Source organism: Helicoverpa armigera, chromosome 9, assembly GCF_030705265.1.
Source record: "Helicoverpa armigera isolate CAAS_96S chromosome 9, ASM3070526v1, whole genome shotgun sequence".
NCBI lineage: Eukaryota > Metazoa > Arthropoda > Insecta > Lepidoptera > Noctuidae > Helicoverpa > Helicoverpa armigera.
In genome coordinates, this window is record NC_087128.1 from 6,982,648 (window position 1) to 6,997,676 (window position 15,029).

General features: G+C 36.1%; 2 protein-coding genes across 2 annotated transcripts; both read right to left on the reverse strand.

The window, feature by feature from the left end:
* Positions 1-1,320: 1,320 nt before the first annotated feature.
* Positions 1,321-9,338, reverse strand: Spoon (spoonbill). Its single transcript, XM_021325519.3, has 8 exons — positions 9,154-9,338; positions 7,070-7,929; positions 6,484-6,724; positions 6,263-6,402; positions 5,453-5,624; positions 4,379-4,597; positions 4,014-4,147; positions 1,321-3,704 (listed from the first exon to the last, which is right to left on the reverse strand). The coding sequence occupies exons 2-8, from the start codon at positions 7,901-7,903 to the stop codon at positions 3,633-3,635; spliced, it is 1,812 nt and encodes a 603-aa protein (XP_021181194.1). The 5' UTR covers positions 7,904-7,929; positions 9,154-9,338; the 3' UTR covers positions 1,321-3,632.
* A 3,866-nt stretch (positions 9,339-13,204) lies between these two features.
* On the reverse strand, positions 13,205-14,157 carry LOC110369963 (eukaryotic translation initiation factor 1A, X-chromosomal). The gene has a single exon (XM_021325628.3). It carries the CDS (start codon positions 14,032-14,034, stop codon positions 13,588-13,590), a length of 447 nt encoding a protein of 148 aa, XP_021181303.1. The 5' UTR covers positions 14,035-14,157; the 3' UTR covers positions 13,205-13,587.
* Between the last annotated feature and the right edge of the window lie 872 nt (positions 14,158-15,029).

Genomic DNA, 15,029 nt, shown 5'->3' on the forward strand with positions numbered 1-15,029 from the left:
TTAACAAAGCCTGAGCCATTTGCCCAGTAGTGAAAGTGGTCGAAATAGGTTCTTTACTCCACTGTTAACACGAAATCCAAATATTTTGGAAATCGGTCCCAGAGGTCCCAAGAAAAACTGGTTCTAATGTCAAACTTGAACAGTCACTTTATAAAGCCCAAGCCATTTGCCCAGTAGTGGGAATGGTTAAAATAGGTTCTTTACTTCACTCTTAAGACGGAGTCCAAATATTTTTGAAATCAGTCCCAGAGGTCCCGAGAAAAACCGGTTCTAATGTTAGCCAGCCATTGTTAGCAAGCCATTTTAAGCAGCCACAAACCTAACAACCTCTTTTCTTGAAATAACATTCAGATAGTTAGTGGTTTCACTGTTAACTGGATATAAAAACAGAAATAGACGTTTAAAGGTAATTGTTGTTTCTCTTGATTTTCAGTCTCTATCTACCACAATCAGTCCTAAGTTCGAGTAGCGTCATGCAATTAATATCCGTAATGGCAATGGAAAAATCTTATCAATACGAATAAAATAAGCTCAAACACGAGGTAGTAAATAGATACCGTTGAGGAGTTCCCTCGTCTCACTGTCGTCTCCATCGTCAGGTCAGGTCTTAACCTCCACAGTTTTGTGGTGTCGCAGACATATACCCGAATGACAAGTTTTTATTCGATATGTGCTTACAATTTCCGAGAGTTCCCTATTGTTTTAAGGTTTCTATCACCAGACCCTGGACCCTGGAACTATTTGGAAAGTCCTTTTAAACAATAAAATGATTGTTTAAATCGGTTGGTAAACGACGGAGTTATGCACGTACTTACGTAAAAGGAATACAAACGAACTGAGAAACTCCTCCATTTTTTGAAGTCGGTAAAAAAAAATCTCGTTCAATACCTCGTATTTGTCGATTAATATTAAAATGCATTTCAATTAAGGTAATAAAAGTGGAATAGTTAAGAGTTCGTAAGCATACTTTTCGTAATATTGAATAAGAGTCAAACCAGTTTTTCTCAGGACTCCTGGGATAGATTTCGAAATATTTCGGTCTGGGACCTATTATAAGCCTATGGAACATAATACACTATGCAGTTACTGTGGGCAACTCTTGAGCCCAACTTCCATACAAAGAATAGCATTGTCCTTTTGACATTATTAGCAGAATCGGGCCCCAGTTGCAATTAATTCGGACTGCCGACAGTTTGAAGCTGTCGCCCCTGACTGCTTCAAGCGGTCCGTGTATTGCCTTAGCCCTCAAAATTATCTAGACAATATCAGTAATGCACATCTCTGGCCATAGGAAACAGGAAATAATAAAAACAGAAAGTATTATTTTTAAAACAATGTATTAAATTAACCGCATTATATTAGTTATATACACAGTGAAGTAAACAAAATGCAAACCATCCGTTTGTATAATCAGTAAGTACACCAACTGATTAATATCATCAAAACTAAGGTATAGATGGAAGAACAAGATGTATCCAGTTACCGCAATCGGCTTGGTGTCCCATAAATAAATCTAAAATCAGCAGACTTGCAGCTGTAAAATGGAGACAGAATTAACATACTAAAACTTCCCAGAAAAAAAACTTAAAATTAAATAGAGCCTGACGAAAGTCTATTGGTATGATGTTTACCTTCATCAGAAATACGCAACTCGACAAGAAGTTTGATAAACGACCACTATTAAATTTTCAAGCTCCTAAAAAGCATGTGCCTTTTCCCAACTATGTTGGAGTCTGCTTCCAGTGCAACCGGATACAGTTGAGTACTACTGTTTTACATGGAGCAATTGCCTATATGATCTCCTAAAGCCGGGCAACCTGGTATCCCTCGCTAAATCTGGCTGTCATACTTTCTCACTTGGTAGTCCAGCATAAGAATGCCAAAGATGTTCAAATGATTGCCGGGACCTACCAATTTATCGTGCCTTCCGAAACACGGAATAACTCGTGATGACAAGATTGGCGCTCATCCACGAGTGTGCCAAGCATTGCCTAGCCTTACGATTGATCCACCCACGCGGCTCTGACTTAGCCACTAGCTAAGCATGTGCAAATATATGAATATGTTATGATAAACTGGAACATTTTAGTGGAATGGAGATTGTATTAGAAATGGTCATTAATGTATGTCGAGTCATTATAGAGATAAGCTGTGAAGTTTCGACTTGTTTTAGTCGGGCTCTATATATAATTTTACTACACAATAATTAGCATACTCATACAAGACACATTACCACTAAAACCAACACTATTTTTCAACATAATATGTATTAAAATACTGGATTTACTACAACAATGAAATATCAAATCGCTTTTATCACACTAAATCTATTATGTACACTAATAAATCTATATGTTTTTGTCAGGATGATCAACGTGCTCATTATAAGTCAACAATTTTATAGAATTACCACAAAGCTTCATTAGGTATAGTCCTCGGTTTAACATGAATGCTAATGCCGATTCTTAGTGCCATCTGAAAGAAAAGAAATACACATACTGACTGCAAAAAAATGCTTCTTATCAACAAGTTGTTTAGAAAAGTGCAGTTTTAATTCTGCAACCGAAAGTATTATCTATCAGTCAACAAGGTAAGTTAGGCTACCTTTTGTATGTCTACTGCACAATTCTAGTCATCTTGTCAAATAATATAACAAAAAACATGTAAACTCAAATCCATCATACCAGTATTCGGGCACACAATATTGTACTTTTTTACACATATTTTATACATAGCATTAACTGTACATAACTATACATTTTCAGTCTTCCGCAAATAGTAAACAATTGGGAGTTGGATTCACCATTTAATGAATTATCCATAAAATACTATTTTGTCACAACCAATTTCTACTTAAATGTATAAACTGAATCATTGAATCAATATACTTGTGACAAATAATATTTCATGTAAGTACATACATCACATGTTAGGTGATTTAGCTGCAAAAGTGTAATTTCCAAAGGCACATCTTATTTGGCATGTAGCCGAATCATCATTGATTTAGTTTATATCAAGCTTGCTGCTGCTATTGATTACTGAACAAAGTACAGTAATAGATCTTCAGTTATAATGAGCATCCTGAACTTTTCATTGACAAGTTTGCTATCATATATTTAAAAACAGGATCAGTTTTATCCTCCTAAAGGTTTATTTATATTCCAATAAGAATGTTCTTACGTGTCTACATCTACGTAACATTTGTAGCATATAGTCTACGATTTATAGTTTTTTTATAAGCGTATTATTGTATGTTTAAAATTCTTGACATGGAAGTAAAGACAAATGGAGTTCAAATACGAAATTAACTTGCAGGCGTCAATATCGCTTGTAGTATTAAAACTTATACAAAACTAACAACTGAAATAAGTAGTAAAAGGGAAACATTTATTAATTTATAAGCTACGCGTCACAAGTCATATAAATAATATGTGAGACTAAAGTAAACAACTCACAATAAGAGACCTAGCTTCCTTCTCTAAAGTAGCCAGCAAGGTTATTGAGTCTCTAATGTAAAAAATATGTACATTGTGTCAAACAAAATGCAATACCATAAAACTAATCAGCGTCATTACAGTATTTAACACGTAAGTAGTGAAGCCGGCTGGCGCGGCGAGCACTGCCGGCCGCGCTCACGAGTCCGGGGGAACGTCCCATTCCGCTAGACCGCGGTCCACCAACTCTCTATTCAAAAATATTACTTGCTGGAAATAAAAAATATACATGTTGAACACAAGCCAAATTTTCTATAGTAAACACGAAATATTCCATCAGTTCTAACAGCGCCTTCACACAAGCGCATTTTTTTGCGCCTTGCCGGTTAGTTTAGCCTACGCGCGATAAATCCCACGCAAATCTGTCGTGCACACGCGCGTATAAAGCGCGCCAGTAAGTAAATTTGTTCGAATTTGAATGAGTACTTATTGGTTATTGTGGCTCGCTAGTGTTGCGCGGTAAGGCTAGTTTGAAAGCGCTGTTACTTCGTGACTTGATGTATGAAAATGATATGTCACCTGTGGGTGTAGAGTGAGGTAGAGATGTACAAGTGGGAGGCCGGCTTCGTCGTAGCCGGCTACTTGGGCATGTAACAGCTGTCCCGCTGTCAGACCGGCCATGATGCGCAGAGCCTCGCCACTCCACTCAGGTTCTAATAAAATATTTTTTAAGAAACTTTAATTGTGATTTTTTTATCTTATGAAAGTTGTGTGTTTAAAATTAGCACCCTGGCAGACTTAAAAAATATGACTGCAAATTAATATTATGGTGAATGATAAATAGCGGTAATTAAATAACTTAAGGTAAAATTCTTTCATTCCCTGTGAAGTTTTTTCTTTTCCTGATTTAAAACAAAAGTTCAGATATAAACAAAAAGACTCACCATTGTTAGCTGGTTTCACAAAAGCAAGAATGGCTTCTGTTGCCTGGAAAGGTAATGTCATAAAATCTGATCGAATCTGTTTGAGCTGATCATTGTCCACCGTCAGGTAACCGCCAAAGTCCACCAGTTTCACAACTGATGTGTCATTCTCCTCTGATGTTGAAATAACTTGTGCACGATACCAGTTATTTTCTGTTGGTGCAGCGCATATTGAACCCTCTAAAATAAAATAAATAATGTATATAAACATCTGAATTGAGAACTTTCTCCTTTTTGGGAAGTTAGCAAAAAAAACGGGTAAATTTCAAGTAGGTGCATTATGTAAGTATTTTTTTATATAGCTGTTATGTTGATTTAAGAGGAAGATCTATTAGACCTGCTACCCGGTAAAGATCCAAGTATCAGACCACAAAAGGAGGGAATGACAGTTGTTACAGGTTGTCAGAAGCCAGTAAGTCTGACACCAGTCTAACCAAGGGGTATTGGGTTACCTGGATAACTGGGTTGAGAAGGTCAGATAGGCAGTGGCACCTTGTAAAACAGCTGAATCAGGTTAGACTGGAAGCCGACCCCAACATAGTTGGGAAAAGGATCGAAGGGTGATGAAAAGGAGAGAATGACAGCCATCTGAATTGCTATCAACAAGAATTACTTACCCTATCCCTACAACACGTTACGAGAGTGGATCGGGTAAGTAATAAGAGGAACTTTGAAAGCGGCACTACTCACAGAGGAGCTGAGTGGAAACCGGCTATCACTGTTTGGGTATATTTTGCGGAGGAATGAGGATCAATTTGTGGGGAAAGTGTTAAGCATGAATGTAGATGGAAATAGCGGAAGAGAGCTACCAATGAAATGAAACGATTGATGGAGTGTGTGAAAGCCGATATGGCTACAAAGACTTTAATGGCGAATTTCTATAACCAATTTGTCGTAAACCACAGATTGATTATAGAATTCGGAAATTGGAGATGCCGTCATGAATGTTGACTTATATTTTATTAAACCTACCTGATTGATGAAAGAAAAATCTAAATCATGTCAACTTATCTACACAACACAAATAATGCTTACCTTTGACAGGACGAGGTAAAGATGGAACCTCTGGGTTCTGATATGTTGCTGCCATGAGACGATGTAGTGCGTGCAGAGACGGGAAAGTTGGATGAAGAGGTTGTTGTAGGAAGAAGTGTCCTGCACTCACCAGACACGTCATTATGGTGTCATTGTTCACAGACTCCACAAGCTGAAAAAAAATAATTGCATCCAATATAAAGAGGTCCTGCTGCAGTTTTTATACCTACCTAATGCTTTATGTAAAACTACTAAGTCCTTGTAAATGACATTCAAAGTTGCAATGTGCAATGTTAAATAAGATTGTTTTAAGCACCCGCCATTTATAGATGTGAATGTTCCTCTGCCATGTGTGCCATCTATGCCAGTCTCTCTGTGACTGACTGACTAATGGCTGTTCCCAATATCTATCTGTCTGTTGATTTGGTTACTAGAGGTAGGAATTCGACATTACTTTTACTGCTACAGCCTTTTTATCGTGACTCGATCGTTACAGTAACTCGCCGCTTTCGCCAACAGCTATGAGTACTCCACAAGAGATGTAATAAAGATACATTAACAATAAAGATTTCATTTTACTAGCTTCCGCTGTTTCGAATGCGTAACAAGGGATCTTCTTCTCGTAGCAGGACAGGGTAATATCGTATGTCCGTGTCGTGGGTCCTCCTCACCAGTGTTCACCCAAATCGATTCAGTAGCCCTCATTGAGTTGAGTACAATTAATGTAACTAACTTGACTTTCTTTCAAAAGATTAAGAATGCTTGTTTAATATAATAAAATGTTTTGTTAAGCCTTTCAACAATACTTACTTGCAGAAACTCAGGTACAAGTGGCACCAATCTTTGATAGAGTTCTGCACTAATTTCTTGTAAGGAAAAGTTCGGGAATTTCTTTTCAGGAAACTTTTCCTTGATCATTTCTATAGCTGCTTCTATTTCACTCTGTGTTCCTAAAAAAAGAGTTCATAAATAAATATAAATTCCAGATACAATGAAGTTTAATCTATAAGATCCATGATATTTTTATTTACCTTCAACAGCACATATTTTCTGTTTAACAGAATCAGGATGTCTTCTTACATACACACTTGCACCTGTTTTAGCTTTAATTTGGGTTACAAATGAACCATGTTTTCCTATTAGGAGCCCAACTAGGCTCTGAGGTATAACAAATTGATGTATTCTAAGTGCAGTTTCAGAAGGAACCATATTTAAATTAGCAGGAGGAGGGCTGGCTGCTTCAGAACAGCCCTTACCACTGTCACTTGAACCCTGAAAAAGTGCATAAAATTGTTATTGAAACAAAATATTCGAAACACTGTATACTTCTAATTTTAGTTGCAAAATAACAAAACCAAATTTATAAAAACCACCAGGTTATAAAAAGCATAAACAATTAAAAAGCTTTACTGCTTCGCTTTTAATTACACTACAGTAGAATCAGGGATAGGCTTTATAGCAGATATAAGATGCATTATGATCCAGAAACTAAAATTGGCATTAAAGGCTAAAGATGTCTGAAGATGGGAAAGAGTTTAAATTGGATAATTATTATTTAGAAAGGCATAAGAGATATTGTGCTATGCAGTCCTTAAGCTAAGATGATATAGTTCTTACCTCGCTGTGATTGTCAGAGAAGTGACACATTGATGGACTAGCTAGCATTGGGTCCACAGGACTATGATTAGCAGAATCTCTTTCTGAGATGTGTCTATTTTGTGCTGTGGAAAATCTGTTATCACTGCCATTATTACTATCACTAGGTTCATCAACTACATTTATATTATTATTAATATTTGTATCTTCAGTGTCACCCACAGTGCTATCTTCAGTTGTATTAACTTCGGATGCAATTGTTTCCAATTTTGTACTTTCTTGCTGTAGAAATATATCTTCTGATTTTCCAGGCATTTCCTGTGAATGTACAATATTTGTATCGCCTGCCCTAATTATTACTGGGGAATGATCAATATTATTTTTACAGCAAGTGACTACAGATGGGAGTGTAGAGCACATGTTAGATGACTTCTGTTTAACTTTGAATGACGGTTCTTTAGAGCATAGGCTCATAGAGTTAAACTTGTCAAAACCAGCTGACATTTGTTTTTCCTTTTCAATAGATTTTTTCCTAATAATTTTTTCTATTTCTATATCAACTTCTTCATCTGTCAATTCTAATGGGGAAGACCTTTGGGAATTACTTCCATTTGGAATAATGTCAATGGGAGCCGACTTAATAATGGAACGCTCTGCTTTGCCCAATGGAGATGTTCGTTGAGCTTCAGCCTGAGCATTCAATGCCTCTGCAAGCTCTTCTTTCAAACTTTTTATCCTTTCTCTTCCACCCGGGTCAGATTTTGCATATTCCCTCTTTTTTCTGAACCAAAATATTCCCAATAAAACAGCTATGGATGGGACTGACCACATAAGTAATTGACGACAAGGGGCCATTGTAAAGAGCCACTTTTATAAACAATCTAAAACAAAGAGAGTTGTTACTGATAAGAATCCAATTAATAATGAAAAGTAGTTAAAGCATGCACATAATTAATACAAATATTTTACAGTATAACTTTAACATATAATTAGCTCAAATATATCAGCTATCAGAACATTTCCTTGGACTTTGAAATTAAAAAACAACATTCAATAAAAGTGGGTCAATAGCCTTCATGTAAATGTAATGAAACAAGATTTATTCAATAATATTAAACCTTAATTTAGTTAATCTTTACTAACACTAACTAAAATTTGAAGTTCTAATTCATTTCATTTATGTTTTTGTATGACATTTTTATTTACATAATAAACCTTGTTAGTCATATGTGTAAACATAAATAGAAATTTTAAATTTAAGTTTTTTTTAATATAATTTATGATATTCCAAGAGTTGTGACCTAGAAAATCCGAATATATTATCAATTCAGTATTTAGAACACATTAACACTGATGGGGCTTTGTTTAAGATACATAATCATGTCCTGCATGCATGACATATCTTCTTTTAACTTTTAACATACCTTTTTTTATTCAATGGACCTACATAATAATTCTAAATATTTTTATCATTGATACTTGTTATCTTGTAAAACTGATAAACATTTTTTTAGTTTCGGTAAATAGGTTATTGTCCCGCGTGTTTATTTATTATCTAGAGTGGATGCCGTTACTATTAATAGCGCAATTACCCTCGAATACAATGTATAAATAACACAACTGTTGAAATACCACAATTTCTAACTAAATAAATAAGACCGACTGATTTAAGAATTGGTGAAAAGCATGGTGAATTTACTTCTGTACATACAAGAGATCACGATAACACCGCTACCTACGAAAATTCAGTTTTGACTATCTCAGGGCAATGCTAATTATACTCGTACACACATGTGCCACTGATCTTTTTCGAAACACAAGTTATAAATGTTGTTCGGTGAGGGTCACGAGCAATATGTAGAAACCTTCACAAGCAACACGTAAGCAAATGTAGAACCGTAAATGAAAGGTTACGCAATTATAATCGTGTCAACACGTTAAAAAATACTAAAACGCTGATAACTATTCTTATGTTTATTGAACCGATTTTAATCAGCAAGGATCTGTATGTTTTATCTCAACCTATGAGCTTGCATATGTACAATCCCCGTGATCCAAATGTGGAATCATGCCGCCGCCGGCTACAAGAGTTAAAAGTTACTTACTTGTATATTCAAGAAAGAATGTCCCCACTTTTTCAATGATATAATGAAAACAGGCCGAAAAGATAAGTTTACTGATATTACTACCGAATTTCACTAAATTTTATCCAACAATCCACGTGCTCACAATGTTTTCGAAGCACAACAAAATTCAATATGGCTGATGAAGTGTAGATAGGCAACATAAAAAATCTCTATGGTTTGGGTTGTGATTGGATTTGCTATACTCTATGGAAGTACATAGAACATACAGATAGGTAGTATCAAGCATAGATAGAGTAGAGAACAAACAGACTATTTCTCCTAATACCAATATCTCCATATTTTTTAACACACAGCCATCACACAGCACAGGTCAACTGAGAAAATCTGGTGTGTTGTGTGTGATGACTAGAAATATAGGCAACACGAGCGTTCTGATTTTTTTCCGGACTTTCAATCCCAAACGCATGTCAGTATCATTCTTAAAGATCAAGCTTAATATTTCGATTTTGAAAATATGAAGGTTGTGGCTGCCTAAAGGATGATTCACGCTACACCGTGTCGCAACCGAACCGTGCCCCGGTCGGGACTCGTCCACCCGTGTGCAGTAGTCCTTTAGAACACATCATTACGAGGGGCGAGAAAAAAAACGTTTGAAATAATTATAGTCCCGATCTTCATAGGCGACCTCCAAACCTAAAATAAAATTGTGCAATCTTAAAATTAAAATATACTTAGTGCAATATTTTTTTGTCGCTAAGAATCATTTCGTAATCTTTAACTCTACAATAGTCAACTCTGCACGAAACGTAATAGGTCCCGGGACGATCAAGTCAACTTGACAAAGTGATTGAAGTGAATATTGATTGATCGTTTAGGCTGGCTGCCTGATCACGTCACATTTTTTGTAAGACAGATAACATGGCCCGATTTGTTGTAGGAATATCTGACTAGAATGTTCAGGGATCTTGGCTAAGTAAAGGCAGCGCGGATCGATTGATCTCAATGTTAAGCAACGTTTGGCGCGGTCGGTCCGTGGACACGTGGCCCTCTTGTTATGACCAGGGGCTCAATTCTGAAAATTTAATAATGTGTCAATTGGATATCAATTGAAACTCAATAGCAATTTTAACCTTAGCCCACTATAAATTCAGCTACTATAATAAGACCCATCATTTTAAACTGAAATTCCATTGGTCTATCTACAGGATAGTCTGCTCTACAAACTTGTTGCAATCGTAAATCAATTGCAAACAGAAATTACAGAAAAGGATAAAAACATTTATTTAAAACAATTCATATTTCCGGAATGCCCCATATGCTTCAATTGTAATTGAGTATTAAGTGATTGAATCTCAGTTGGATATCAATGGTATGTTGATAAAGTAAAATAAGCACAACCAAGCTCCGGATCTTATGTGTTAGCATGCGGAAGGCACGATAAACTTGAGAGTCCCGGCTCTCATTTGAACATCATTGGCAGTCGTTACGAGTAGTGAGAAATCAGAAAGTCTGTCACAGTCTTATTCTTACACCTTTAGTGTTACCTGACTAACTAGGCTGAATAGGTCAGGTAGGCGGTACCTCCATATAAAAAACTGGTACTACTTTCCCCTAATTAAACCCATTTTAATTTATATGCAAGTTTTCTTACTCAAGTTCTATAACATTTTATATCCACAGTAGTTTTTTCAAACTAACAGGCCTAATCAAATATCTATAGGGAAGATCGAACTACCGTAGCATAAAACATATATCATAAAATGAATTTGAATCGGGAAGTAGACTACTACTTCCAGAGTCAGAGTGTACTAACACTCTGACGGAATCCAATTATATATTATAAATAAACGTTTAATTTATTGTGTGATTCAATAATGAATCATATAGTCTGTACCTAAATGATTTACGATTGAAGAACAGACTACCCAATAGAAGACTAATGGCAAACCAATGGAATCTTATCTATACTAGTAGCAAAGGTTGAAACTGCTATTGAGATTCAATTGATATCTAATTGACACATTATTAAATTAGCAAAATTGAGCCGCTGCTTCTGGTTTAGACCAATAGTATTTAGAAGTGGCTAATTACGATCGAATTTTTAAGGCAGGGCAAAATAATACAATGACTACCTATATTTTACTGAAACATGATTTTCTTTACTATAATTTAAAACCGCATTTTTTTTTGGTCCAACCATTTTCTCGCGGTTTTACCCACATCCTCTGGGAACCACTGCCCGTACCGGGACAAAATATAGCCTTTGTTCCTTCCTCGAAAAGACTAGCTTTCCAATAGTGCAAGAATTTTTAAAATTGGTTTTATAGTTTTCGAGTTCGTCCATTAAGATTAGAAGTCGTGGTGGCCTAGGTGGGCAAAGAACCAACCTCTCGAGTATGAGGGCGCGGGTTCGATTCCAGGTCAGGCAAGTACCAATGCAACTTTTCTAAGTTTGTATGTACTTTCTAAGTATATCTTAGACACCAATGACTGTGTTTCGGATGGCACGTTAAACTGTAGGTCCCGGCTGTCATTGAACATCCTTGGCAGTCGTTACGGGTAGTCAGAAGCCAGTAAGTCTGACACCAGTCTAACCAAGGGGTATCGGGTTGCCCGGGTAACTGGCTCGAGGAGGTCAGATAGGCAGTCGCTTCTTGTAAAGCACTGGTACTCAGCTGAATCCGGTTAGACTGGAAGCCGACCCCAACATAGTTTGGGAAAAAGGCTCGGAGGATGAGTTCATCCATTAAAACAAACAAATAAATTCCTCTTTATAATATTAGCATTATACGTGAGTGGTAGATTCAAATAGGCAGTTGCTCCTTGTAACACTCTGGTACTTACCTACCTAGCTGCATCCGGATAGACTGGATACCAACCACAACATAGTTGGGAAAAAGCTCGGGATATGCTAGTTTTGTGTTGTGATATGTTGTTTAGTGGATTTGAGGATGGAGAAAGTTCATGTTCACTAGATTGGACTTAACAACACCTACAATGGGCAGGCTGAATACCAAAAAGTAACCCAATATACACATAAAGTCGAATGTCTAGATATAACACGTTATTATAATTATATGCACAGGTAATGTAGCCTTTATTGCCTCCTACATAACATTAAGAGACCCAGCTTTCCAGAATTCAGTTAGGCACTATCCAACTTCTCATTAATAAAAAAATCACAGGTTACCTAGATAATTACCTGTTATCTGTTCAATAATTCAAATCTACACAGGAACAACAGGTGAATGTGCTACTGGAATAGATGTACCTAGAATTTCACTAGGTACTGGCTTCAGGCTCTAACTTTGATTTTTAGATCTGTACAGCTTAAAAAAGCTTTGCATCTTTACCTTACCTGGGATTGTACACAGCTATGACACTGGATCAGGCGGCACATGTTTGGAGATTTCTCCTACACACTTCAGGATAGAGTGACTCTCGAATCCAAATGTTGTGTAAATAGAATTTTATTATTATATACACAAGTATTTGTTTGTAATTTTTCTTTTCTTTTCCTTATAATCAGAATAAATGAGAATTATTAAAGATAGTAACATAAAGTTTATTGATTGCAAAGTACTGATTGAAAGTTTTTAGATGATAAGACAATTTCACCATGTTTCAGAGTTTTACATGTGTTGTTTTTTAGCCAGGCATGAATAAGACTGTTCATGTCAATTAAAAGTATAAGTAAATTATTAACAAACATAAATGTATAATTAGGTACTTATTAATGAACTGAGGTTTTAAACATGGATATTATTGAAAAGACCAAATTTTAAACCTAATGTTATGATGTTATTACAAAGCATTGCTCTATATTTTTTTTATATAGGTGACTGTTTTAAGGACAACATTCTATTTTATTTGTCTATCCATACCAGTGATGTGGCATGTATTCTGTGCCAAATGTTACATGTTTATTCTTATAGATGTACATATAAAGTGTCTAAAATCAAATTATGACATACGTATTAGCAGTATTAGTACACTGTACTGTTACAGTAGCGATGATGTCACTGATGCTTAACCTGACTAGGAGAACGGAAAAATAATAGAAGTTCAATCTTGTTGATATAATTATTTAATAGGTAGTAATATGTACATTCCTTATTTTTATCATTTCTCTCCTGAGACAAATGGGATTAATTCAAGGAATGTTGCACAATAATTTAACTATAATTTCATATAACTGTTGGTTACTGTAACTAGAAAAACTGAATTATTGAAATGGACTCGTGTTTAATGCTAGTGTAAGATTATCTGACAATTGAAATTATGGAGAAATACTGCATGTCTAACAAATGTAGACATATTCTTACATGGTATAAATAGGCTTATTTATGAAATAATTTTGATAACTAAATGTATAAAATCACAAAGTCATGTTTATTCATAACAGCAAAACAAATTTACATAGACTTACTGTAGACATAATTAGTGCTAAATTTATATAGCATCTACTGCATCAGCTTCATCTTCTGAACTAACTTCATCTCCGAATTCGATATCTTCATCCAGACCATCCACAGAATAGACCACTGTCTCATTGATTCGTACTGTCTCTGGGAATTCTCCATACGTCTTCAGATTCCTGGCCTCGTCGGGAGTATATTTCAAGATAACATCAGCCTTCGCATCTTGGTAATCTCGCAATCCTATTAATATAATGTCACCTTGGTTTATCCAAACTTTTTTTCGTAGTTTCCCTCGAATATGACAAAGACGTTTTATGCCATCAAAGCACATGGCCTCCAAGCGGCCATTACCGAGCATCTTTGTGACTTGGGCGTACTCCTGTCCATCTTCTTTGAAGACCAGCTCACGTTTTTCAGTTTCGTTCTCATTCTTTCCTCTCCTCCTGTTTTTACCTCCTTTTCCTTTATTCTTCGGCATAATTTATATAATTTTGAGTACAAACATATACAGTAAGACTACGAAAATCTCATAAATTTGCTCTAGACAGGTTCGTTTGACAGATTATTTTTTAACCTGTTTCATTCCGCGCTGACTGCTGGCGTTGCAAAGCACAGATAAAATAAAACGATTTTTGGTCCTTGACTAAAAGACTTGGCCCTACGCGGCTGATACTATAGTTAGTCGAACCGAACCATAGAGTAGAGTCCGAACGATTCAAGTCCAAAAGTATTATGAGTATTATATTAAATTCAGGGCATTTCAGGGGTTTTCGATATAATTTCTTTGCTCAAGTGTTTGTAATATTTTTTTGCTCAAGTTCTATTAAAGATGTGGCGCTGGTGTCTATGCTATTACAAATAGTTTTACAATTTTATGTCGGACTTGGGTCGATGGACTTGGGTCATTCATGGCGCAGAAAAATATATATTTTGGAAAATAAAGGCGGCCTCATATTGGCCGGTTTTTAAACTCTACTGCGTGGTAATACACGATCATGGTTGTGCGCTATTTACTAATGATGATTAATAAAGCAATTTTTTTTTAATTATTATTTTTTTTTATTAAGGCCCAACCACAGGTTCTTCTAAGGTACAGGCAGACATGTGTTGCCGGGAAGTTCGTTCCACCACTTCATTTTCCCAGCAAAAAGTAATGAATAATGGGCGTTTTGGGGGTTGGGCCCAACATAATACGTCATGACAGTCAATCGGGAGTTATTAACAAAGAAATTTAGAATAGCTCGTATAGTTATCGGCACGGATATTGAGCCCTGACCTTCACCTGCGCAGAAGCGATTTATTGGTTTATAGCCTTATGTGTACATTGCGCAAAGCGATCCCCACTCTTCCGCCGAGAGCTCAATATCCGTGCCGATAACTATAACAAAGTCAAAACCACGAGGATCGGTCGATAAGATTAAGTAACACATGGCGGGAGTAGTTAGTTAGACGAAAGAAAGTCTGACAAGCAGT

Bases quoted from the DNA above. Each gene is read 5' to 3' on its own strand.
- Spoon (XM_021325519.3), bottom strand. From the start codon at position 7,903: ATGGCCCCTTGTCGTCAATTACTTATGTGGTCAGTCCCATCCATAGCT. The intron at 6,725-7,069 runs GTAAGAACTATA...GCACTTTTTCAG, and splicing joins TCTCTGACAATCACAGCGAG to GGTTCAAGTGACAGTGGTAA. The intron at 4,148-4,378 runs GTGAGTCTTTTT...ATATTTTATTAG, and splicing joins TGTGAAACCAGCTAACAATG to AACCTGAGTGGAGTGGCGAG.
- LOC110369963 (XM_021325628.3), bottom strand. From the start codon at position 14,034: ATGCCGAAGAATAAAGGAAAAGGAGGTAAAAACAGGAGGAGAGGAAAG.